Source organism: Suncus etruscus, chromosome 15 (genome assembly GCF_024139225.1).
Source record: "Suncus etruscus isolate mSunEtr1 chromosome 15, mSunEtr1.pri.cur, whole genome shotgun sequence".
NCBI classification, from domain to species: Eukaryota; Metazoa; Chordata; class Mammalia; order Eulipotyphla; family Soricidae; genus Suncus; species Suncus etruscus.
This window is the reverse complement of record NC_064862.1, coordinates 39,450,573-39,478,355: the sequence shown is the minus strand read 5'-3', so window position 1 is coordinate 39,478,355 and position 27,783 is coordinate 39,450,573. Positions and strand designations below refer to the sequence as shown.

At 34.9% G+C, this 27,783-nt stretch overlaps 1 protein-coding gene across 1 annotated transcript in view; it reads left to right on the top strand.

The window, feature by feature from the left end:
• RYR2 (ryanodine receptor 2) overlaps nucleotides 1-27,783 on the top strand; it is a 685,578-nt gene that overhangs the window by 260,928 nt on the left and 396,867 nt on the right. Inside the window, exons 8-10 of the mRNA XM_049789034.1 lie at nucleotides 3,279-3,391; nucleotides 13,027-13,126; nucleotides 13,800-13,896. Of these exons, the coding sequence (XP_049644991.1) occupies nucleotides 3,279-3,391; nucleotides 13,027-13,126; nucleotides 13,800-13,896 (310 nt within the window). The remainder of the gene's footprint in view (nucleotides 1-3,278; nucleotides 3,392-13,026; nucleotides 13,127-13,799; nucleotides 13,897-27,783) is intronic.

Genomic DNA, 27,783 nt, shown 5'->3' with positions numbered 1-27,783 from the left:
ACACAAACCCTCTTAATGAGTGAAAACAGTCTTTGTGCTCTTGATCTCTCTGCTTTGAGGATTTGGCACTTTATATGCTTTTGTACTTGACTTTGTGTGTATTTTATCGCTTTTTAAAGACCACACCTGACTTGTAAATTAAAGATAAATAAAAGACTAAAAAAAAATCACAGTAGAAAATTTTCCTGACTTACGAAATTTTCTTTTCAGAATTTGGATAAATTATGTCCTCTGGGCCCCGAGAGATAGCACAGTGGCGTTTGCCTTGCAAGCAGCCGATCCAGGACCAAAGGTGGTTGGTTTGAATCCTGGTGTCCCATATGGTCCCTGTGCCTGCCAGGAGCTATGTCTGAGCAGACAGCCAGGAGTAACCCCTGAGCACTGCCGGGTATGGCCCAAAAACAACAACAAAAAAACAAAAAAAAAATTATGTCCTTCTTGGGATTCTCTTTTCAAAATAATTTTTGTTCCACAAACAACAAATGGATGAATGTAAATCTATATTTAACAATCTAATTCACTTATTAATACATCAACATTCTACCTTTATCAAGAAATCTTAGGTGCCAAAAATCCTAGTCAATTATTCTGATTTTTATTTCTTTTTATGTTGGGGTCTTGGTGGTGGTATTTGGAACCCCTGGCTGTGCTTAGAGCTTACTCTTGGCTCTGTTCTTGGAAACCTCTTATATCAATGCTTGGGGAACCACTTCCAGTTCCAGGAATTGAAACTCAGGAACATAAGAGAAGCATTCTACTGCTGTACTGTCTCTGAAGTCTTTTTTTTCAGTTTTGGTCAGTTCTTCTTATTTCATTTAAATAGACTTAATAAGCCTGTATTTTGATAGTTATTTTAACTCATTTATTTCAGCACACAATCATTCAATAAAACCTCCAGTTCTTTCAAAATAAGTAAAATACTTTCATGAATTTTCTACATTGAGCTTATTATGTAATGGTCAAAGTATGAAAGCAAAATGTTTCCTTTCAGCTGCATTCTATGTCTCTTACATTACTTGGTTTTCTCCCATAGCTCTCTGTTTTCTTCAGAATTGCTGAACTATTTATCTGTTTATCACTTGACATATGCTTGCCTTAATAATAATTAAATAATTTAATAATAAGTAATCTTATCTGAATTAAACTAAAACTAATAATTCTTTCTTGCTTATTTATTGTCATATGTCCAGTTATTTCAAGTAGTAATTAGTGTAGTTACTTTGTAAGTTTTGTAGTGAATTAATGAAAAATTTTCTCCAAAAGTATGAATGATTGAATGATTTCAAATAGATTTTAAGTAAGATGAATTGTTATATTAAAAATAGTTCACAGTCTAATTTAATAACTGTAAAGTAATTGAAAATACTATTTATGGGGCTGGGGTGATAGTTTAGTGGGTAGGGCACTTGGTCTTACTTGTGGTTGATTTTGATTTGATCTTTAGCATGCCTATGGTCCCCTGTACTGATTCTGGAATGAAGAACCAGGAGTATCCTCTAAGAATTTTGGGTGTGATCAAAAATAAAAACAATATTTATTTGATAACTCATTTATTGACTGCCTGTAATAAACTACAGGAGCAAAGGAAATTGCAATGAATCAAGAATACCAAAGTTTTAGTATTTGAAACTTATATTATAACATAAGATAATTGCTAAAGGGGCCCGGAGAGATAGCACAGCGGCGTTTGCCTTGCAAACAGCCAGATCCAGGACGAAAGGTGGTTGGTTCGAATTCCGGTGTCCCATATGGTCCCCCGTGCCTGCCAGGAGCTATTGCTGAGCAGACAGCCAGGAGTAACCCCTGAGCACCGCCGGGTGTGGCCCAAAAACCAAAAAAAAAAAAAAACTTGGTAAAGAAAAAAAAGAGCTTTTTGAAAAAATAATAAATTTAAAAGGGAGAGAATTATGATGATTCAATAAAATATCATTAAAATGCTATCCTCAATTTTGGATAGAATTTATATATAGGTTTTAGAAGATAGTATGAATAAATATGTTTATATCTTGGGTATTGTTTCTATACAAAATTGATATAAAGTTTATGCATTTTAAATGCTTGACTTATCCTAGAAAAAAATATTTATGGAAGCCTGATATATAGTCCAGTGAGCAGGGGATGCTCTTGCATAACTCCAACCTGGTTGGACTCCAGCATCCAATTCAGTCCTCCAAGTCCCACCAGGAATGATCCCTGAGTGAAAAGCCAGAATAAACAGTTGTGATTTGAAAAAAAAAACTGCAACAAAAACTTACTTCATTTATTGAATAGTCAAATGTTTCTTGGTGTTTTCTTATACAAATAATTTGATTATATTGTACCTGGAATTAATATACATGACCACAATTAAAAATCACAAAATGAAACAGCATAGTAACATTTAGATGACAGTTTTGTATTCATTTTGAATAAGTAGTTCCCCAAAGTAGAGTTTTCAAAATTGATAGCGTTCACATTCCCAAAAACCATGAAAATTGAAGGACAAACTTTAATATTACTACAAAGAGTAAAGTGAATAGTGTCATAACTAGCTCAATATTACTACAAAAGTGTAAAGCATATAGTGTAATAATGTATAGAGAAGGAAGTTAGATCAGTTTGATTGGATGGTGCAAAGAAATATCTTTAGTAGAAGGAAAGAAACAGCAGATTTCCTCAAATGCTGCAATCGGTTTCTTGAGAAGACTCTTTGTATTTCTGAGCTGGAGTGGTAGCACAGTGGTTGGGCATTTGCCTTGCTCGAGGCTGACCCAGGACTGATGCCGGTTTGATCTCTTGTATGTAATATGGTCCCCTGAGCCAGGAGCGATTTCTGAGCACAGAGCCAGGAGTAACCTCTGAGCACCGTTGGGTGTGGCCAAAAACAAAAAAAGAAAGAATTTTTATATTTCAATATGTCTTCTAAGTGAATATAGATGGTATTTTTGAATGTTGTGCTTTTGGAGATTACTGTACATGAAATTTCAAATTCCTGAAAAGACTTCTTTTTGGGGATTTGGTATTTAGTTTGAGGCCACACCTGGCCAGTCAATGCTCAGGTATCCTCAAGAATTATTCCTGATGGTGTTTGGGGAACCATATGGCAAATACCCTACCCACTGCCTATCATGCTGACCTCATAAAATTCCTGAAATATTTTAATAGGGCGATTTTCTATTTAACATAACTGATTTTGAAGTTTTAGTTTATTTACTTTTTTTTTTCAAGTCTTAGGCAAAGAAAATAGATGTTAAAGTAAGAGGTTTTTCTTTTGATTTTACTTGTCATTTGTTTTTCAGGAGAGGCTTGTTGGTGGACTATTCATCCAGCCTCTAAACAGCGGTCAGAAGGAGAAAAAGTACGAGTTGGAGATGATCTCATTTTAGTTAGTGTGTCCTCTGAAAGATACCTGGTAAGTCCAGAACACAGTATTGTATACTTGGTGATATGATAAATGACAGGTCATTAAATGATCTCTTTCAAATTTAGACACAAATTATGTAGGGAAATTGTTTAGAATTAAGTCTGTGTTTACGTGACAAATTACAAATTACCCAGTCAGTAGAGGCATTATGTATCATATACGGAAGTCATATATGACTTATGTCTGTATGACTTGCATATGACTTCCCAGGCTTATTTATATGAGCTTTCTCTGTGCCTTGATATTATGATAGTTAAAATACCTGTGTGGGAATATTTTATTAGTACAATGTAAATTCAGATTGAGGAATTTGAAATTTCATGGATTTTATTTTATTCCAAACCTGACCTATTTTATTTATTATATGAAAATATCTTAACATGTTAAGAAAGAAGAAATCAACAAAATGTGAGCCCAAGTTTTTCATTGATGTTGCATTATTTTAGAGTAGAGGCTGCAAATGAGAGAATGAAGAAAGGAATTTATATTTCTTTGTTGAAATGTTTTGTATTTGTTTTTGTTTTGGACCCAATCCAGTAATTCAGGCAAGGATTATTCCTGGAGATGCTTGGGGTCATGTCAGGTGTTGGAAATTGCACCTGTGTTAGCCACCACTAAGGCAAATAAGCGGTTTGCCTGCTCGAAGTTATTTTTAAGTATTTTGAACTTGAAGGTATTTTTAAATTTTTGTGGTTAGGTAAATTTATTTTTAATTTATCTTAGTGAATTATAGCATCTTAAGGAACAAACATATATACAGATTTGCAGAAGACTGAAATTAACAGAAATGTGAAGGACACTATTACATAGGTTTTTGTTTTTTTGTTTTTTTTAAATTGGGAAGTAATTTAACAGGCTAGAAAAACAGTACTTTGGTAGCGCTCCTGCCTTGCTTGTATCCCATATGTTTCTCATAGACCCATCAAGTGTTATTCCTGAGTGCAGAGCCAGAAATAATCCCTAAGAACTGCCAGAGTGGCCTCAAAACAAACAAAAATAACAAAAAATAAACATAAATATATATGTGTGTATGTATATATCTGTATATAGATAATAGATAAAGAAAAGAAAAATAGAAAGAAGGAAGGAAGGAAGGAAGGAAGAAAGAAAGAAAGAAAGAAAGAAAGAAAGAAAGAGAAAGAAAGAAAGAAGAAAGAAAGAAAGAAAGAAAGAAAGAAAGAAAGAAAGAAAGAAGAAAGAAAGAAAGAAAGAAAGAAAGAAAGAAAGAAAGAAAGAAAGAAAGAAAGAAAGAAGAGAAAGATTGAGAGGAAGAGATATAGATGTGTAAGGAGATGCCAAGGACAAATTCTATACATAGTTTTGGCTATTTTTGTTTGTTTGTTTGTTTGTTTCTTTTTTGGGCCACACCTAGCAGTGCTCAAGGGTTACTTCTGACTTTGTGGTCAGAAATCACTCCTGGCAGGCTTGGCGGACCATATGGAATGCCAGGGATTATACCTGGATCAGCCATGTGCAAGGCAAACACCCTATCTGCTATGCTAATGTTCTGGCCCTTATACATGGCTTCTTAAATCCAGAGAGATAGCTTGCCATTCATACAGCCAATGGATATAATTCGCTGTACCACATGGTCCCCTCCCAGCATCCAGATGTAGCTCCATAGGCCCCTGAACTCTGAGCATCAATATAGGTGACCTCAGAGTACCCCCAAGCAATCACTGCCTGGCAGCCCAGATATTCTCACGTACCACCAGGTCTTGCCAACTTGGTGGCTGAAAAGAACCAAGAGGAATCTCCAGCTCTCCTGAGCACTGTTTGGAAGGTCCCCTATAAAAGAGTAGAAAAAAAAAACAAACAACCAGGCATGTATGGAACGTCATATTATAATTTTAATTGTTACAATTTAGGTTAGAGTGCTTAAGGAAATTGCTATTAAATTGGCTAATTATTATATCATATTTACACTACGAAAAATTATGTGAACACAGGAAATTTTATGGGGGACTGAAAAACCTATCTGGTGCTTAATGAGAAGCATGTGAGAAGTGAAGGATCAAGAACTAACTAGACTTTGGAATACACAAACAACAAGTATAAGTCACACATTGAAGTTTGAATGGCTAGAACTGAACTATCTTTTTTTTTTTTGAGGGGGGTATATATCCTGGTAAAAAAAGGAACTGGCCAGATACCCCAATTTCTTAAAAATAGTGATTCCTATGTCCCACTTGGGACATTGGTGATGGGAATGTTGCACTGGTGAAGGTTTTTGTTTTTGTTTTTTAAATAAAAAAAGAAAAGAAAAGAAAAGAAAAGAAAAGAAAAGAAAAGAAAAGAAAAGAAAAGAAAAGAAAAGAAAAGAAAAGAAAGATGTGATCACTCTGGGGACAGATCCTCCCTAGGGTGAGGAGATACAGAAAAAAGGCAATTTTGCCTCAAAGGAGGGTTGGGTTTGAAAATACCAAGGGACAAGGAGGAATGAAGCTAATATTAACAATACTATAAACATATTAACAGTTTAAAATATTTTACAGAAAAGAATAAACATACAAAAGTAACATTTTAGTAACTGTTTTATTCAATTATATCCCTGGTGCCTAATGCAAAGCACACCTTCAGTCCATAAAAAAACATAGTGATTCCTTCATCTGTAATATAGGATTACTAAAGAATCTATCTCATAGGGATACTAAAAAAATTAAATGCCTTAATTCAGCTCTGTGAATATTATATAAAACTTTCTAATTAAAATGTTATCTTTGTCTGGGATATTTGTGACAAATAAAAATGGTTCCGGAAACTGCAGCTGTTTAACCTGAAGAAGAGAAAGTTTGGAAGGGATGAGTTGAAGGAAATATACCTAATTTAAAATGAAATATCTATATGTGAAAGCAATGTACATAGACTGAAAAATTGCTATTGTGGTTAAAAAAAGTTTAATGCCCTGAAATGGCATTAGTTAAAATTAACCATTTATGGTAATACAAACATTTCCAGTCATGACATTTTTAAATACCTTAATTATTAATATGCATTGATCTGTAAGCTGTTTTTCTTTTACTTACATTGTTAAGATAATGTCAAGTCCTCTAAATGTGTATTCGTCTCAATAAAGCTTACAATTAACAGGATGTTGAGTTGAGTTTTTTTTTGAAGACAGATTTTCACTGTATGTTTTGCAGAATTGCCTTACTGACAGAGGAGGGCAATGGATTGGGCAACAAAGCCTAGACTCCTCCTAGCATCACTCTGATGTCCGCTCCTATATTCAGTTTCCAGGAATTAAGGAACTTTTCTCTGGAAATTGTTGTAAACTACTCATTCAGACAGAGCAGATGTCTGCCATGAAAGAGGCCTTGAGTTTGATAACCCAATAGTGGCTTTCTTATCTCATTTTATGTCCTAACAAGAAATGATATCACAGTCCTTTTCAAAAATCTCCGATGGGAAAATAATTTCATTTGTAAATTTCCATTTATTCTTCTAAAGAAGAATTTAGGAAAGTAGCTGATAAGGCAAATATACATTGTAAAAAAGAGAAAATATTGTCACACTTCAGAATGTGAGTCAGATTTAAGCTAAATAAATAAGGTAAAACATCCAAAAATTTTACTTGGATTAGGTGTGAGAAACAATTATTATATTCACAGAAGTTTTCATTCTGTGCATTCTATATCTTGTATTAGATACTCTGATTTTTGACTAATTTTAAATCGACTCGGCTACTTACAGAATCATTTTTAACTAATATTTTCCTTACTACATTTTATTAAGGTAATATGATCTATAATACTGTTAACATCTTTGGAATCTGGTGTGTATTATTTCTATACCATACTCACCAACTGGAAATATGTTTCATGAAAACTTTAATGAAAAATAAGTTTCATAAAATCATTTCCCAAATAATTCTGTAAATATAATTAAGTAAAACATAAGTCAATGATAAAAATAATGAAAAGACTGATATAGTTTCATAAGATAGTATTCTACTTTTCTCCTACCTCTGGAAATATCGTAAGAATTGTTTTGATTGCTTAATTAACTTAATTGTTTCAAGCTGCATGAAAATACTGATAACTAAAAAGGTAGGTCTGATAAATATTTTCAAGCTATTTTTCTTTTTCTTTTTTTACTTTTTGGTTTTTGGGTCACACCGCACAGCATTCAGGGATTACTCCTGGCTCTACGCTCAGAAATCTCTCCTGGCAGGCATGGGGAACCATATGGGATGTCAGGATTCGAACCACCGTCCTTCTGCATGCAAGGCAGATGCTCTACTTCCATTCTCTCTCTCTGGCCCCTCAAGCTATTTTTCATGTCAACCAGTATATCTTTGTAGAAAGAGCATCTTTTCTGTGATGCTTTTTCTCCAGAAAAACCCATGAAGCCTGAGTGGGTGATATGTCTCTTTGACTTGAATTCCCTATCACTATTTGATAATTTATTTAGATTATTGCATTATCAGGGCCCAAGTGCCTGCCACTTAAAAGGAGATAAATAAATGTATTAATAAGTGCACCAGAAAAGGGTTAAAGTCCTTTAAAAAATATTGTGCCATGGACCTCTTGGTAGCCTGATAAAATGTATTCATTACTTACTGCTAGGTTTTTAAAATGCATTACTATGAATAATAAAATTATAAATGAAACTAAAACTGTGAACTATCAAAGGATAAAGATTTCCTCCAGATTAAATACTCCAGATAATTTAGAATATGCTTTGAAATTCTGAGATTTCTGTGCTCCTATTATATATATCTTGTATTTAAATACATGGCTCTTGGACAGTGATATTGATTATACCAATGTTCTAGCTCATACCTCTTAGATACATGTAATGTCTTTGAAAGACACACAGATAAGTTGTGCATGTTAAAGCTTGAAAAATGCTTACATATTAGAACATACTGATCAAGAAGTGACAAGGGAGCAAATCAGTTCCCAATGCCCATGCTTGACTGCTAGTGGTTTGATGTGAGCATATCATTTTGTAAACTCTGCAGCAGTTACATATTCAACCTAAGGCTATGTTTGCTTTCAACCTCTGACAATATCTGCCTTGCTTTAAGAATAACTCGTCTTAGTTTCAGTAATTGAAACTGTTATTGCCATCAGAATACTGAGTAAAGGCCTCACTAGATGTTCTTATTCATATTTTCAACCTGCTGTTGAGGCAAAAAAAAATGAAACAGAAACATGCAGAATAATTATGCTAAGAGAAAATCCTCCCTTTCTTTCTACTTCCTCCCTTTCTTCCCCCATTCCTCCTTCCTTACTTCCTCCCTTTCTTCATTCCTCCTGTACTCCTTTCCGTCCTTCTATCCCTTTCTCCTCACTTCTCTCCCTTTCTCCTCACTTCTCTCCTTTTCTTCCTCCCTTCTGTACTTCCTTATTTACTCCTTCTTTTCCTCCCTTCCCTCCTTCATCCTTTCCTTCCTCCCCCTCTTCCCTCCTCCCTTCCTCTTCCACCTTCCTCTCTTCCTCCTCTTCTCTTCATCTGTTTTTCTTTCCTCCCTCCCTCCCTCCCTCCCTCCTTCCTTCCCTCCCTCCTTCCCTCCTTCCCTTCCTCTCTCCCTCCCTCCCTTCCTTCCTTCCTTCCTTCCTTCCTTCCTTCCTTCCTTCCTTCCTTCCTTCCTTCCTTCCTTCCTTCCTTCCTTCCTTCCTTCCTTCCTTCCTTCCTGCTTGAGGGTTTCCATTCTGGCTCTACCTTCCTGCTAGTTTTTGATTTAGTATGTGGAGTGCCACGGTTCAAATTTGAGGCAACTGCCAAAAGGGGAAACCACCCTATCCACTGAATTATCTCTTTATTCCCAGGAGAATATTTTCTTTAGCAGAGTGAATATGATATAAATAACTTTATTGGTGTAATGTGACCTAAGGGACATACTTTTTACTTTCCTTAATAGACTAAGACTTTCACATTTTATAGTTCTATTTATTATTTGTCTTAGGCTTAGATTCTATTTGGAAATTGCATTTTAATCTTTCTCCTGGTCTCCATTACTTTTCACTGCAGTGACTCCTTATTACCTAAAGTTTTTGCACCAGCACCAGACTTGTCTATAGACCATCACTAACTTGTCTGGTGTACTTTCACTTATACCCTTTTCTCTGCCATCCCATTGCCCTTAGTAGTGCATTTTTGATGGGCTGGAAGACCCAGGCCACTTTTTGTTTTTGCTTTTTGAGTCACACCCAGTGGAGCTCACGGGTTACTTTTGGCTCTGCACTCAGAAGTCACTCCTAGCAGGCTCTGGAGACCATATGGGATGCTGGGATTTGAACCGGGGTTAGTCTTGTATTGCCCACATGCAAGGCAAATACCTTACTGCTGTGCTGTCGCTCCAGTCCCCATGGAAGACCTAGGTCAACTTTCTTTTCTTTTCTTTCTTTTTTTATGGGGGGGTCACACCCAGCAGTGCTCAGGGGTTACTCCTGGCTCTATGCTCATAAGTCGCCCCAGGCAGGCACAGGGGACCATATGGTATGCCTGGATTCGAACCACCATCCTTCAGCATGAATGGCAAACTTCTTACCTACATGCTATCTCTCTGGCCCCCCTAAGTCACTTTTCATATGAGGTTTCTGGTATATTAAAAACTAAAATGTACTTGTTGGGTGACTGGAAGACCCCTCCCCTTGTTCTTGTGCAATGCAGCTGTTAAGGAAAATGAAGTCATGAAATTTGCTTATACATGAGAGGATATGGAAAGTATTATGCTGAGTGAAATGAGTCAGAGGAAGATAAATAGACATAGAATAATCACACTTATTGTGGAGTCTAAAAAAAGATAGTATTGTAATAATTCCCAAGATAATAGAGACGAGGGCAAGGAGAAACAGTTTATGGTAGGAAGCTTGCCAAAATTAGTGAAGGAGTGCAGTTTGGACAGAGAAAGGACCACTATGACGATGGTAATTGGAAATTATTGTTCTTGACAAGAACTGGTTGCTAAAAGGAGATAAAATGATATGCATGATACCACTTGAGCAATACTATTGCAAATCACAGTCTCTAAAAAGAAGACAGAGAAAGAAAGAGAAGGTGGCAAGTATGGGAGAGGACAGTGGAGAGGGCAGGAAGAAAATGAGACAATGGTGGATGGACATGTACACTGGTGAAGGAGTGGCTTTGGACATTATATGACTGAAACTCAAACATGCACAATGTTGTAGCTTTGTATCTCATGGTGATTCAATTAAATAATTTATTTAATTAATAAATAAAATTAAATTAAATTAAAAAACCCTATAATGTACAAATTGATTTTAAAATTTGAGGCATATTATAAATATATATATATAACCTATTATTATTATTATGAATGAACATATCCAAATCCACTAATTGAACAGATTTATTTTAAGACAGCTTCTCTATATAGACATGAGGCTGAGGTCAAAATTGTCCTACTGGCTCCTCAGTCCACTCACCCCAAGCAATGCATTCCCGCTTTCTTGAGGAATTGCCACTTGTTTTCAAGGCCCTCTGATGGAACTGTTCAAGTTAGGACATAAGTGTCTAAAAGTGTCCCGTTTTCTCAATTTCTATAATATATTGATTACATTTTATATACTATTTTTAAAAATCCCAATTTTCAGTATTTTGTATGTATAATTTATCCTCCCTTCTAGTTCATAAGAACCCAAAGATGAAGTAATGTTTTATTTAGCACAGAGCTTTCCACATAATCTACTCAATAAACTATGTCAAATTAACAAATCTGTTGTGATATGGCATGATTTTCCCCTCAAATTAAAAAGCAAAAATATAAACATTGGCATTTTGGATCATATTACCTTGTTTATTGCAGGGGTGGGTTGATTTTTACTCTTTTTGGAGTATATCCAACGATAATCAGGAATTACTCCTGACAGTACTTGGGGAGCCTTATGGGATGTCAGAGATCAAACTTAGGTTAGCCACATGAAAGGAAAGTACCTTACCTGTGGTACTATGGTCAGCCCTTGTTTAATATTTATTTTATATATATATATATATATATATATATATATATATATGTGTGTGTGTGTATATTTGATGTATGTGTGTCTCTGTGTATATCCCTATGTGCTTGTAGTTATTATTATTATTACTAGTTATTATTGACTCAGTCCATTGAAAATAAGGATATTTAGGATGCAAACTTTTCTGACATTGAACTCAGTGGTGGTGTGATGAAACTTGACAGAGATGTGACACCATGGTCCCCAAGGTTTATAGCATTGTTCATAAACAAAGTATAAGTCAATAAAATTGTAATAGAGCAAAATTTACAATTATACTGTTTTGAATGCAACGTTCTCTCATGACAAATTTATGCCAGATTGTTTACAAGTGAATGAAAGGAAAAATACCCTGAACAGTTACATTGTGCAAATATTCTGTGAAGTAAAATATTTTTTGAAAATGTAGAAGCAGATGCAACATGACTTATTTGTCAATAGTTAAAAATTCAAACTTATTGGGCAAGAAATTAGTTAAAAAAAGGAATTTTATCTGGACATGTGTGAGAAAGTCATACTGTGATCAAGAAGAGTTTGTCAAAAGTAGACAGTTGACCAACAGGAGGAAGAGTAAAAGTAATTTAGTGCTGAATCTGATGCATCAACTGGAAAATACTTAGTCTTATTAATTGGAAAATTATTCAAGAGATATTTGCATGCATACTAAATACTAAATACTGAAAGACCTATGGAATATGCCAGTGTAACAATTTCATGATAGGATCCCTTTTCATATCACTAATGAAAATCTGGAGAAGTAGAAATTCTCATCTACACTGAGATAGCTATGCAGAGACTTTTCATTATTATTGGAGCTATTTCAGAAAAGGACAACAAGAAAACAGGTGTTTGCTACAGGAGTATTTGAAATTCTAGAGGTACAAAATATTTACTCCAAAAATAAGTAAGGCATTTGGCCATATTTGTTTTTCAATCTACACAAAATACATATTATGGTCAGACTGGAGTACAGAGGGCAGTGAGCTTGCCTTGCACAGGACTAACTTGGGTTCATTCCCTGGTACTGATGTTTCATGGAGTATTTCCAGGAGTGATACTGGAGTACAAAACTAGATCAAATCCAGAGTACTACTGGGTGTGGCCCCCAAATATATACATACATACACACATACATGAAATTTTTTGAAAGTATTAAGTACATTAATGTAATTCTTAAGAGGAGAAATATGAAGTTTGGAGTATGTTTGTTTTGGAGGATTTTTTTTTCTTGGTTGTAGATACCTATTAGCAAATAGTACCATCAAAGGATTAATCGCAGATAAAAAAAAATGATAAAAAATGCTTTACCTACAGATCAAATTACAAGTAATAGTTCTCAATGGTTAAAGCATGCATCCAGAAGTTTTTTCCCTAATTTATTATCAAAATATTTTTACACATAGAGAAACCTTATTTTGATTTTAATGGTATGACTTGGGGAAGCAACTCTTTAAAATGGAGCTGAAAAATACTTCTTAAGTCAACAAGAAACCCTTTCCTCCACTAGTCTTATGTTTTGAGTGATAGGGTTGAAATAGATGATCTATGTGGAAATTTGTATGTCTGTAAAGTTATGTTTGTGTTTGCCGAAAGCTTTTAGATGTTAAGACTTACCAAGTGCCTAAAGAGATGCTTCTCTTGTCTCCAATGCAGCACTTGTCTTATGGCAACGGCAGCTTGCATGTGGATGCTGCATTCCAGCAAACTCTCTGGAGCGTGGCCCCAATCAGCTCAGGAAGTGAAGCAGCCCAAGGTAAAAACTTCACTTGGATGAGAAGCTTTGTTCTGGATGAACAGTTGATGATCGTTTTTTGGAATTATGATAATGAGCTGAGCGTTAATTAGAGCCTGTCAAACTATTCTACATTACTGATACTTAAGAACTTAAGACATTTCTGAATTTCAGTTGTTATTTAGAAGTGAAATTCATGTTAAGATTCACCTTTCCTTCTGTTTATACTACTATGAGATGTGTTTTTATGTGCTATGTTTGAGGGGTTGTTTTTTTCCAGTGATTTGTCCTTCAGGATATTGCTTTTTAGGCTATTGTTAAGATTTCTTATCTTGCAAATAGAAGACTTAGAGCCAGATAACAACAGTATTTTAAACATTAGTGGTTACTGGGGAAATACCTGTTTGTTCAAGTTGTCCTCATTTATCTTGGCTCAAATCTGAGCCTATCTATGCTTGTGTATTTTATGGATTCATTTATGGGGTTGAAGCAATTTAATCTATTGGCAATATCAGTAACTGTGAATTAGAAATCTTGGCCCAGAGGCAACAACTGACACCTGATTTGGGCCAAGTAGTTAAGTCTTGCTCGGCTTATATTTTTTTCTGGAAATGGAAGATTGAAATGGATACTTTGCCCTGCTATCCACATCTAACCACAGAAGACTAAATGTTAATGTTTTCAATTCTTTTAGGGTATCTAATAGGTGGTGATGTTCTCAGGTTGTTGCATGGACACATGGATGAATGCCTTACTGTCCCATCAGGAGAACATGGTGAAGAACAGCGGAGGTTGGTGCCAAAGTCTTGTATCTGGAGCTCTGGCATTTTTTTCATTAATATATATTTTTAAATTTATTTGATTCTTATGGGGGAGTTGAAACACACCTAGTAGTACTCAGAGCTTATTTCTATTCCTTGGTCAAAGATCACTCTCAGTGGTCCTCACAGGACCCCATGTGATACCTGTGATCAAACTGGATTGGCTGTGTGCAAGGCAAGAACCTTTCCCATTGTACTACCTCCCCAACCCCTATGTCTTTGAATTTTCAGCCAGATTTTGTGTTGCTTAGGGTAACTCCTGGCTCAGTTTTAAGAAGTCATTTCTGAGGGTGTTGAAGGGATCATAGAGTGCCTGGAATTGAACCTGAGCCTCCCACATGTAAAATGATCCTGTTGGCTTTCTCTTCAATCCAATATAATTTTTGTTTGTTTTGCTTCTTTTTGTGGGGATCCATACCTGGTGGTGTTTAGAGCTTATTTCTGGCTCTGTACTCAGGAATTGTTCGTGACATGCTTGGTGGATTGAGATTACAGAATTTGAATTTGGGTAAGATGTGTACAAAGCAAACAATATAATTTTCCAGTAATTTTAAGTGTATAATATCTCAGCTAGGTCTGTTTACATATTACAAAATGGATCACTAACATTTATTTGTTCACTAAACTGGTAAAGATTTTTTTTTTTTTGCCTTATTGGGCTTTGCTAAATTTTTCATTACCTATCAGTAGAACTAAAAAATATCTCATTAAAGCACGGTTAGAACTATCAAACAAAATAAATTGAGTAGGAGGAGAGAACACACTTCATTAAACTTCATTAAATGTCCAGTAGATTTGATTAATTCTCTATCATGTTTAATATTAAGTTCAGTTCAAACACATATTAAATTTAGTTCCAAATTGCACAGGATTTCAGTCTTCTTCTGTGATCTGCTATTTATCAGCGTAATTAATAAAACTGGTCACTTTTTCTAATACTGTGTGATCATAATACTTTTTTTATATTAATAATATTTGTATTGAGCTTAGGTCCAGATAGTTTTAATCCACTGCGAATAGAGTACAAATGACACAAAGATAATATAAATATTTAGTACTATTTGAAATCTCTGCTTTACCTTAATAAAAACAATGGATGAATATAATAACTTAAAAAAGTCACTAATATTTTAATGAGAATGTGTTGTTTAGATCATTTGATTTATATCCTTATTGTGTGAATTTTTCATTTGACATATGTACTTAGGCAATGATGATTTAATACATTTTTACTTTTTATAGTTAAAAGAAAGATACAAAAAACATTTAACGTTGAGAAAAAGTCACTTTGAAACTTTATTACTATTACTTATTATCACTGGGTAGTTATGGTTTGTATTAAATACAGACACCAGAAAATTATTTAAACTCAAATTGATGCTTTCTGTAGACTAGGAAGGATTTGTTACTAACCATAGTGTTAGTAAAGCTTGCATAAAAGATGATAGGGAATTTAGGGGTGGAGCGGTGGTGCAGCTGTAGGGCATTTGCTTGGCTTGCGGCTGACCTAAGATGGACCGCAGTTAGAAACCCCGGGATCCCATATGGTTCTCCAAGCTAGGAGCAATTTCTGAGTGCAGAGCCAGGCGTAGCCCCTGAGCATCATTGGGTGTGCAGTCCTCCCCCAAAAAAAGAATAAAAAAAAGATGATAGGGAATTTATAAGGCTTTTAGTATGAGGAATTAATTTTAAACTCTTCTGTTTAAACATTCTTCTGTTTTCTTTTAAAGGGGCGACTTGTGTTTTGGGAATAGCATTTTTTCCAAAATTATGGAGGGGGTCAAGGAAAATAAAGTGCAAAACTATGCAGATGCAAGGAATTTGGTTGACGTTTAGAGACCATGCACAGTACATGTAATCTAATATTTACTCGAAGGTAGTTTTAGAGGGGATGGAGATGAAATGTTCAGAATCCTTTAAAACAGTAACTTTACTGGGCAGGAAATGCCTAGAGCAGAAGTGGACAGTATGAGTCAGGGAAACTGGCTGAGAAGACTATAGTCGTGGTTCTTTGACATGATTGTTAAAATATAACATCTAGTTAACCAGAGGGTCTATGAGATATCAAACAAGAAATTTGGATTTTGAGGCCTGCTATTTATTTATACAGGATTACATTTCTATAGGATTAAATTAGTATTTTTGGTTTTTGAGCTTCATGTGGAATTGCTTAATGAAACTTGATGTTCAAGATTCACTCTCTGATAGTTCTTGGGAGACCATGTGGTACTGGTCTCTAGCCTCGAAACTTTGGGGTCTTCAAACTACGGCCCGTGGGCCACATATTGTATTTGTTCCCATTTTGTTTCTTCACTTCTAAATAAGATATATGCAGTGTGCATATAATTTGTTCATAATTTTTGTTTTTACTATATTCTGGCCCTCCAACAGTCTGAAGGACAGTGAACTGACCCCCTTTTTAAAAAGTTTGAGGAACCCTGCTCCAAGCATCAGCTCTAAGAACTCTCTCTGGCCACGAACCTGCCACTTTGACAGAGTTTGGAATTGGTTCTAGATCAGAGATTTACTGATAATAACTGAAAGAAAGAGTGCTTGATGAAGAAGATGGAGTTATAATACCAATTTGGGTACTCTTTTGGAAAGACTGAAAAAGTATTGATATCTCGGTACTTTTTTAAAATCCCTTTTATACCTACCTACACACTGGTATCTGCAAGTTATTGAATTCAGTTGTGTTAGTGATCATAGGTTTATGACAGAATGACAGGGAATGTATGCAGTTTAGACTAGTTTGCAAACTTGAAATTTAAAACTACAAGAATAACTAATCAGTGAAGAAGAGGTTAAGAGCACAATATTAGGGAACACTAATATTTTTTCTTTAAATTTCCTGATTTATTTTATTTTTCTTTTTGGACCACAACCAGCTGTGCTAAGTGCTTATTCTTGAATCACCCTTGGTGCTGCTTGGGGGACCACAAGGGGTGCCAGGAATCAAATTTGGATTGACCTGGAACAAAGCAAGCACCCTGTCTGCTGCTGTTCTCTCTGGCCTATCATGATTTTTAAAAATTTATTATTTTTTTATATTTTTATTATTTAAGCACCATGATTACATACATGATTATAGTTGAGTTTAAGTCATAAAAACAACACCCCCTTCACCAGTGCAACTTTACCACCACTAATGCATCCCATATCCCTTCTTCCCCACCCCTGCCTGTATTTGAGACAGTCATTCTACTTCTCTTACTCATTAACATTATCATACAGTTAGTGTAGTCATTTCTTTAACTAAACTAACTAGCCTTATGGAAAACAATATGGAGATTCCTCAAATGACTAGAAATTGAGGTCCCATATTATCCAGCTGAATCACTCCTAGGAATATGCCCTAGGAATACAAAAGCACAATACATAAATGCCTTCCTCACACTTATATTCATTGCAGTGCAATTTACAATAGCCAGAATATAGAAACAACCAAGATGCCCTTCAAGAAATAAGTGGCTTAAGAAACTGTGGTACATATACACAATGGAATATTATGCAGCCATCAGGAAAGTCATAAAATTTTCCTATACATGGATGTATATGGAATTTAGCATGCTGAGTGAAATAAGTCAGAGGGAGAGAGACAGACATAGAATAGTTTCACTCATCTATGGGTTTTAAGAAAAACAAAAGACCTTATTGTAATAATGCCCAGAGATGGGGGCTGGAGGGACTGGCTCTCAATATGGAACATTAATACTTAAAATCTGCTTTGCTCCCTTCTTTTATGTTGTTGTTGATTTCTAGTTTTACATACCATTCTCTGAAAAGATGCTTGGTGTGATGTTCAGTTATTCATAAATTTATAGAAATTTGTTTAGTAAGCCAACATAGTATCTGCCCTTGAAAATAATCTAATTTAGCTTTGAAAACAATTTATTGTTGTGAGGTGGGATGCTTTCTAAGTATTTATTAAGTCCATTTATCTAATTTGTTTATTTTAGAGCTGTTTCATTATTGTTTTTTTGTCTGGATGATCTATTTATTGCTATTAGTGTATATTATAGTTCCTTATTATTATTTTCTATTATATATTATATATTAATATATATTATATATTACTATTATATGCTACAGAGCCTTCCTTTATACTTGTTAATATTTTGTTTTTATTATTCATTTCAGTGCTGCTTTTTTGGGTGCATTCATAATAATACTTGCTAAAACTTTTTATAGTGATCACTTTATCATTCCTTAATGCTTGTCATCTAAGTATTTTTTAGGCTGAAATCTTTATTTGATGTCAGTATAGCAGTTCCTATCTTTTAAATTTTTCCATTGACTTCAAGTACAGTTTTTCATTTCTTCACTTTGATCTCTTATAAGCAGAATATAGTTGAGTCTTTTGTAGATAGACCATGATAGAGTTTTGTTTTATAATTTATGCTGCCACTCTATGTCATTTGAAGAGTTCAGTCCATGGGTAGGCAAAGAAGTGTAAGCAAGAATAGAGTGAAGTATAAAATTAGAGGAAATAGCCATGAAACTAAAGGAGAATGTGTATGTTTCTTGCTATGGTATGCCTATGGACCAAGAATAATTTTTGCCACAGGATTTTTAGTCCCAATTTGCTAAAGAAATCTCTTAAACCAAAGATTCCTAGAGTCTGTTGATATTTTTTGCTGGCACTATAGTGATTTATAGTTTAAAGGAATAGATTCTAGCATTCCACAAACCTGGGTATGATGTCAACTCTGCCACTTAACAATTGTGTACATATACACAATGGAATATTATGCAGCCATCAGGAAAGATGAAGTCATGAAACTTTCCTATACATGGAAACTATTATGCTGAGTGAAATAAGTCAGAGGGAAAGAGATAGGCACAGAATAGTATCACTCATCTGTGGGTTTTAAGAAAAATTAAAGACATTATTGTAATAAAGCCCAGAGACAATAAAGTTAAGGGCTGAAAGGGCCTAAAGAACTGACTCTAAATTTAATGCTCACCACAAAGAGTAGTGAACGCTGTTAGGGGAATAACTACACTAACAACTAGCATGAAAATGTTAAAAAATGAAGAAGTAGGATGCCTGTCACAATACAGGCAGGGTGGGGGAAGAGAGGGGCATTGGTGGTGGGAATTCACCAGTTGCACTGGTGAAGTGGGTATTCTGTTTATGACTGAAACCCAACTACAAACATGCTTGTAATTATGGTACTTAAATAAATATGTATAAAAAATGTGTGATTTGTACCAATCACTAAAATCATATAAACATTGTTTCATCCTTGGGGCTGAAGCAATAGCACAAGGACATTTGTATTGCACGCAATCACCCAGGTTCGATTCTTGGCATCCCATATGGTCCCCCAAGCCTGCCAGAGGTGATTTCTGAGCAAAGAGCCAAGAGTAATTCTGGAGCACTGCCAGCTATTGCCCAAAAACAAAAAAGAAAAAGAAAAATCTCACAAAACATTATTTTACCCTTTGTAAAGTGCAGCTTCAATATTAGTTTCTACTTTGTAGAATAGTTGTGAAGATTCGATATTAAAATTTGATATATGAGATTAATTTTTAATTATTATCTTTATCACTTACAGGAGGCAGTGCTAATCAGATATTATAGAAAAATTTGAGGGACTCTGGACCTGTGGATAGAAAAGATGTGGTAGAGCATTAAGCTTTGGAGAAGTGAGTCTAAACTGTATCAAAGTTTAATTTGGTCTGAGAACCATGCCTTGGCAGTGCTTAGGGCTTACTTCTGATTATTTATGGATCATTCCTAGCAGTGCTCAGGAGTTTCATATGCAGTGCTGGAGATTGAAGCAGGGTTAATCTCATGCAAGGCAAACAGGATCCCCCCTGTTTCCCCCTTATTCTCTCTCTAGCCTTTTTTCTATGCATTCGAAATGATGTAGCAGTGTGTAGATTGAAATAACTTATTCCTGCTAAGGATTAGAAGTCAAAAATTAATGAGTATTGCTCTACTTTAATATTTTGGTAATTTTACTTTCAAATTCAAATGTTCAGTGTCTGCTAGATCCCAGAAATTTTTAGCTGACTCACTGCTATTGTCAAAAACTATCACTTCCTTATACTCCAGGATATCAGCAAACAGGTTTACTAAATTAGGTATTTTATTGAACTTGGAACCCTGAAAGTATATTTTTCAGTAATTCTTTGAATAGCTGGTTATTTTTTGCCGAGAAAATAAGATCCAAATAGACATATTTTTAATATTGTTCTTGACTCTTTTACTCTTGAAATCTGCTCATTTGTATACTATTCTGAGTATAATGCTGCTGATCTTTCTTAAATTAGTCACAGTAAGCAGTCAGATCAACAAATTGCAGCTCTGGTAGTGGGTGATGTCAGTAAGAATACATCTGTTCTTGCCCTTTGCGCAGCATGTTTACATGGGTGAAATTAGATTAAAAATGGATGTCAGATCATGATGTGAGGGAGCAAATGAATCAGAAATAGAAAGCAGGAGCCTGAGGATATTGTACAAAAAAAAAGACCGTATTTATTTGATTACTTTGAGCATAGAAGGGTAAAAATACTTTCTTAAATTCAGAACACTTAATCACTTTCAAATCTCGTTAATACCATTGTGCCTCTTTGTTCTTACCCAAAATATTGTCAGTGCCTTCAGGAGCTAGAAGGGGCGAACAATCTAGCCTGTAGGAGATATTTTATTAATTGGTATGAAATGCTATTGGGGGAGAAAGAATAATGATAACCTAAACATATTTTGGTTTATTTTTTATAAAGAATTAAAAATAATTTGAATTCCACATAATGATTTGGAAGAATGCTCCAAGGAAATACATAACAATATTTCTTTGACTTTATAATTCTTTGTTATAATTATGATAAAATATGCTAATTAATTGGATTTTGATATCAAAGTGAAACAGTGAAAGTCAAATCAACCTGTTATAAAAACATAGTAAAAATTAGATGTCCAGTGTGACATATTTCTTGAGTACTTAATGAACATGTTGGTCATAAAGGCTGGGATCCTAAATGATTCTGTCAGTTTACTCATAATCCATTCTGGTGAAACTTTTTGAATGTACCTGCTTTAATTTTAGTACTTGAAAATAAAGTTTAGTAATTCTAGATTCTCTGTGGTGTTGTGTTTAACTTTTCTTTACATTTAGGTTTATACGCATGTGTGGTTGCTTTAAGCATTCTCGTGAAAATGTCAATAGAACTCTTAAAATGATGTCTTTTGTATCCTATGAAATTAAGTAAAATTTAATTGAAGATGACACCTACAGAGTTTAACCAAATATATATTTTATCCTTATGCTCTACTCCTACTGCCTCTATGAAATAAATTCTTAATTGGTGAAATATAGCATCCCTAAGATTTTATGTAAAATTTCTTGATATTTTTTCCTGGAAGAGCCGTGACTCTAAAATGACTGGAATACAACTATTTTAAACAGTAAAAGTGGTTAAAATATCATCTATAGTAATTGAGAATTTCAGGGTGAATGATTTAGATGTATTGAACACTAAAAGGGGTATTGTAAGTTTTTAATCAAACTCTTTTGTTTGTTTGGTTTTGGTTTTTTTTTTTTTTTGTCACACCCTGCAGCGTTCAGGGGTTATTCCTGGCTCTACGCTCAGAAATTGCCCCTGACAGGGCCGGGAAGGTGGCGCTGGAGATAAGGTGTCTGCCTTGTAAGCGCTACCAAGGAACGGACCGCGGTTCGATCCCCCGGTGTCCCATATGGTCCCCCCAAGCCAGGGGCGATTTCTGAGCACATAGCCAGGAGTAACCCCTGAGCGTCAAACGGGTGTGGCCCAAAAACCAAAAAAAAAAAAAAAAAAAAAAAAGAAATTGCCCCTGACAGGCACGGGGGACCAAATGGGATGCCAGGATTCGAACCACTACCCTTCTGCATGCAAGGCAAACACGTTACTTCCTTGCTATCTCTCCGGCTTCCCTTATTCAAACTCTTTATATAATGACATAAACAAAATTGAAGAGAGACAAGTTCTGATATTTTGCAAAGGAGTTTTCAGATGCTACATGGTGTTGTAATTCTCAGTTTAATAATAAACGTAGGGTCTGGAGAGTTAGCACAGCGATAGGGCCTTTGAATTGCAAGTGGCTGACCCAGGACCGATGTTAGTTCGAATCCCGGCATCTCTTATGGTTCCCCCAGGCCTGCCAGGAGCAATTTCTGAATGCAGATCCAGGAATAATGCCTGAGTGCTGCTGAGTCTGACCCCCCCCCCCAAAAAAAAACACGAATAAACATTAATTCTAGAGACTTGAGTCTTGATTATCAATTTTTATTTTGAGTCAAAAATATATTGTGGTAGTATATTTTATAATTACTAGAATTATAGTTACAAATTCTCTTTGGATTTTATATTATTATTTTTGTCATAATTTTATGTGAATATTATAATTGACAAAAGCATTTCTTTATGTCTACATCTGCCTACTTAGAGATTAAGTATGTAGTATCTAAATTTAAAATTACATAGTTATGGGGCCGGGAAAGTGGCACTAGAGGGAAGGTGTCTGCCTTGCAAGCGCTAGCATAGGATGGACTGTGGTTCAATCCTCCGGCATCCCATATGATCCCCCCAAGCTAGGAGCAACTTCTCAGCACATAGCCAGGAGTAACCCCTGAGCATCAAATGGGTGTGGCCCAAAAACCAAAAAAAAAAAATTACATAGTTATAAATTAATAAGCTTTTAAATATCTAAAGTAGGGGCATATTATCCAGGACCTTTTATTTGCACAATAGTATTAAAATATATTTTGAAAAGCCTATTTTATGTTTAATAGATTTTTCCACATAAGTTTTATTTATTTGATAGAAATTCTTAGAATTATGATCACACTCTGCTTAGGAGAGTTATAGAACTAGATCCAAAATATTTCTTCTCAGGAAGCTTTTATTCTACATAAAATATCTGATATAGGACATAATGTATTAAAAATCTGAGTCTAACCAAGGATGAGCTTCATGATTTATGTCTGGTTACCAAACTAAATAACTAATGTCCTTGAGGGATTTGTATGCCCTTGTATGCTCTTAAATTTGGAGAAAGTTATGATGCTTTTCTATTTTTCTCCAAACTGATCAAGGATAAACTTGTCTAATAAACACTTTCCTTCCTTCCTGTCTGAGAGTCTCTGGATCTGAGAATAGCATGGATGTGCAAAGAAGTCCTAATGAAGTCAGGACATGTTCTTTACTTTGTTCTTCTGACTTGAATTAGATTTACTCTTCACCTTCACACTTAATCTCCCTTCTGATTGCAAGGAACCCAGTGACCAACCTTACTGCAACCTTTTCCAGCTAGTCTCTGGCTGGATTTTGAGTCACATACTCAGAAATGACTGAGTATAATGAACTTAAAACAAAAAGGAAGAAAATGAAAAAAATATAGGCTTTGAGGCAAAAAATTATATATTATTTATATAAATATATTATATTTATATAAAAAATTGGAGTCTTGACTCCAAGAGAATGGGGACCAGCTTCTGCCTGCTGAGAGGAAACTTACTACAGAATGAAGATCAAGGATTGAAGTTGTCTGGTTCTTCCAGATATGGAGTTTAGCTTTACTCATCTATATCTCACCTTCACAAAAATTTTTTTAAATAAATAGCTCTCTCATTTGTGCAATTCAGGAAGCATACCAAGGGAATAACAAATGGCCAAAGTCATTGGAATGAGCATTGTGCTTGCTTTTTGGGGAGGGAGTATTAGAGAGGGGCCCTTGGGACACCAATAGAGGAAAATCACACTCTGGTGATTGGTGTGATGTTAGGAATATATATGCATGAAATATGTAACTAGTAGTATTGTATATCTCAGATCTCAATAACCAATGACTAAAAAACCCAACTTATAGTTCAGAGAGCACTTGAATATGTGAGGAACTAGTTTGACCTCTGGCACTGTCTTCTCACCCCAGGCATCTAGTTAATAGTAGCACCTGAGCATTGTTGTGTTTATATAACAACATATATACTTGATTATATACTATATAAATACATATTTTAAAATATTATTATATAAAAATAAATATGCGTGTAAATGTTGAGCCACCAGATACAAACAATTCAGGTGTTAGATTTAATGTGAATGAATAAAACAGTAATAGTAAAATTTATCGTTGGAGTAGAAAATAGAACTATCTTGGACTAAGAATGTAGCACAAGGCCTGGAGAGATAGCACAGCGGCGTTTGCCTTGCAAGCAGCCGATCCAGGACCAAAGGTGGTTGGTTCGAATCCTGATCCAGGACTAAAGGTGGTTGGTTCGAATCCCGGTGTCCCATATGGTCCCCTATGCCTGCCAGGAGCTATTTCTGAGCAGACAGCCAGAGCAATGCCGGGTGTGGCCCAAAAACCAAAAAAAAAAAAAAAAAAAAAAAGAATGTAACACAATATTAGAGCACGACTGAGTTCCTGGATTCCATTCTTAGCAGTGTGATTATGTGAATGCATTCCTCCACATATATATGAAAGAAAAAAATAAAAAGTCTCCCAACTATTTATTTTGAATTTTATTTTATATGAAATTATGTATATAAATATATATGTAAAATAATATTCTTATGATTTATAATATTGATAATGGCAGTGTTCATGCATAAATATTTTAAATTCCCATCTTCCACTACATGCAGCTTCCCTCCACCATTATCCCAAGTTCCCTTGCCTACATTCTTGAGTATCCCATTTATTTTCTCAGTAAAGATTTAAAACATTTTTATGATGCTCATGTCTTGTTTATTAACTATTTATAAGGTTTTTTTTTGTTGTTGTTTTTTGGACCACACCCAGCGGTGCTCAGGGGTTCAGGGGTTACTCCTGGCTGTCTGCTCAGAAATAGCTCCTGGCAGGCACGGGGGACAATAAAGGATACCAGGTTCGAACCAACCACCTTAGGTCCTGGATTGGCTGCTTGCAAGGCAAACACCGCTGTGCTATCTCTCTGGGCCCATAAGTTTTTTTTATTAATATCTTTATTTAAACACATTGATTACATATATGATTGTAGTTGGGTTTCAGTCATGTAAGGAATACCTTCCCCCTTCACCAGTACAACATTCCGATCACCAATGTCTCAAATCTCCCTTCTCTACTGCCCTCATTCATTCACATTGTTATGATAGTTGTCAGTGTAGTTATTTCTCTAACTGCACTCACCACTCTTTGTGGTGAGTTTCATGTTGTGAGCTGGAACTTCCAGCCCTCATCTCTAAGAATTATTGCAAAAATGTCTTTTTTTTCTTAAAATTCATTGATGAGTGAGACTATTCTGCATTTATCTCTTTTCCTCTGATTTATTTCATTCAGCGATAATAGGATCCCATGTACATCCGTGTATAGGGAACATTTCATGACTTCATCTCTCCTGATGGCTGCATAATATTTTAGTGTGTATATGTACCGACAGTTTCTTTAGCCATTTATCTGTTGGAAGGGCATCTGGGTTGTTTCCAAGTAAATAGTGCTGCAATGAATTATAGGTGTGAAGAAGGGATTTTGTGTTCTTATGTATATCCATAGGAATGATATAGCTGGATTGTATGGGAGCTCGAGTTTCCAGGTTTTTGGAGGAATCTCCATAGAGCTTTCCATAAAGGTTGGACTAGACCAGTAGTCCCTCCAGCAGTGAATTATAGTTCCTTTCTTTCCACATCCCACCAGCACTGCTTGTTCTCATTTTTTGTGATGTTGCCATAGTTTGTTTGATTTGCATCTCTCCCTGAGTGATTAGTGTTGTGCAGCATTTTTTCATGTGTCTTTTGGGTCATTTGTATTTCTTCTTTGAGAAAAGTGTTCATTTCTTCTCCCCAATTTTGGATGGGATTAATTTTTTCTTGTAAAATTCTGTCAGTGCTTTGTATATTTTGGTTATAGTCATTATCTGATAGGTATTGGTTGAATAGTTTAACTTAATCTTCATGTAGACTATATCTCCTATAGACTATCTCTCAGAATGTAAAGATAAAGAAAGACTTCCTTTTTCTTTTTTTAATTTTCAAATTGTCTCTGGTTACTCTGGCATTTGATTTGGGGTAAAAAGTAAGAAGAGCAGTATCCATTTTGTTGTCTTTCTGCTTAATTTTATTGATTTGATCCTTCTCATACTGATTTGGAGTGTAATTATTGTTTTGTCTTTGCAAGATGCTGGAACAATTGTTTTGTCATTGCAAGATGGGCCTGTTTTCTCATGTGCAATAACTTGAATGGGAATTAATCACAAATTCTGCTACTGAATATATAGTGTTTCTTTAAGTGCTGTTTTGAGAAAAATGTCTTCATTGCTCTATTATGAAAAGACTACTGACAGCTTGCTCTGGCACCTACATGTGGTCCAGCTACCCTGCCAACATTCTTTTAAGCATTTCCATAGAAGTCTATAAAAAGCAGAATTTGACTATAAAACTGAGTAAATTAAAACTATTCCATTTTCTTTCTGAGATCACATTTAATTATGAGTCACCTATTGACCACTTAAACTTATTTTTTTAATGTATTTTACTTGGCATTATGAGTTACTAGATATACTGAATATGAGGCATTTTGCTGAGTATTGACTATGGTAGATGAATTGAGCCTGTCTGTTCGAAAGAATTCAGTCTATTAAGATCACAACACTATCATTCAGGATAAGTGACTGTTAATCTCATATTAAAATGACTGCTAAGTGACAAGAAAGCAAATTGGAGTATGTTTTTAATTGGTGTGCAGAAGATATATTTTGACATCTTTTTACTCTCAAGGAAAAGCAGGGAAGAGCTGTAGATGAGTCAATATTAGTATCTGGTTATAAATGAATATATTTGAACTTAGTTTGCTTGAAAACCTGTTTAAATTTGGCAGCTTTAACTGTCCCATACAAGTGACACTTGTTTTACTAGTGTGTGAGTTCATCTCTTCTATTCAGCATTCAGACAGGGCTGTACCATTAGTCCTTTTATACCTTTTAATAGTGATTGCTCTATGGGAATCTGCATATTTTTTCTTCATTTGTGAAAGAAAAAAAAACCTAGGAAAAAAGTCATGCATTTCTTATGGGTTTCTTGAAGTGGGAGTGCCTCCTTGACTGTGACTGACTCAGTAAAAATTACTTGAAGTCCTCCCATCATTTGTATTATTTGGGTAACCCCTTTAATACTTACCTGCTCAGACTCAGGGAGGAAAAAGATAATTCATTTTAGTAAACCACAGTTTGAATCTGAGTAAATGGAAAAAATTTTGGAAGGGCTATGATTTCCATGTCCTTAGCTAAAGCCTTCTACATTGAAATATGTAAACGTCAAGTCACTTCACAAGGAAAAATCCTAAAATGTGAGATTAGCATTTGGGATAAGTCTCTTCTTTGTAGAATATTGCAATAATAGAAGGAACAAGAGGTAGATGAGAAGTATTGGAATATCATTAAGGTTGAAGTGGGTGCAATATTTATAGTACAAAACCACAAGGAACAACCCTTCTTGGCAGGGAGTTACTTTTGAAGGTGTAAAGGAGCCAGTTAGTTTTTCTCAATGTTAGTGTTATTAATATATGATATGTGATCATCAAAATTAGCCAGCCTATTCTATTATAATAATTGAACATATGAAACCGACATACAGTTTGAATCTAATCATCTAGAATGAGCAAGTATTTCAAATGAAGTTTTCCACTTTTCTAGAAAGCTCTTCTGCCATGTATTCACCCAACAAAGAATTTTCAGATCTTTTGTGTACTTCCTAGCATTATTATTGACTATTATGCTCTAATAATTAAAAAGCAAGAAGGACACTTTTTGTAGAGAACTGCATGATAAAAAAGAGATTATGCACAGATTCTAAAATTAAAAATTAAGGCCCCAAAGTTATCCCCAGTGGCTAGAG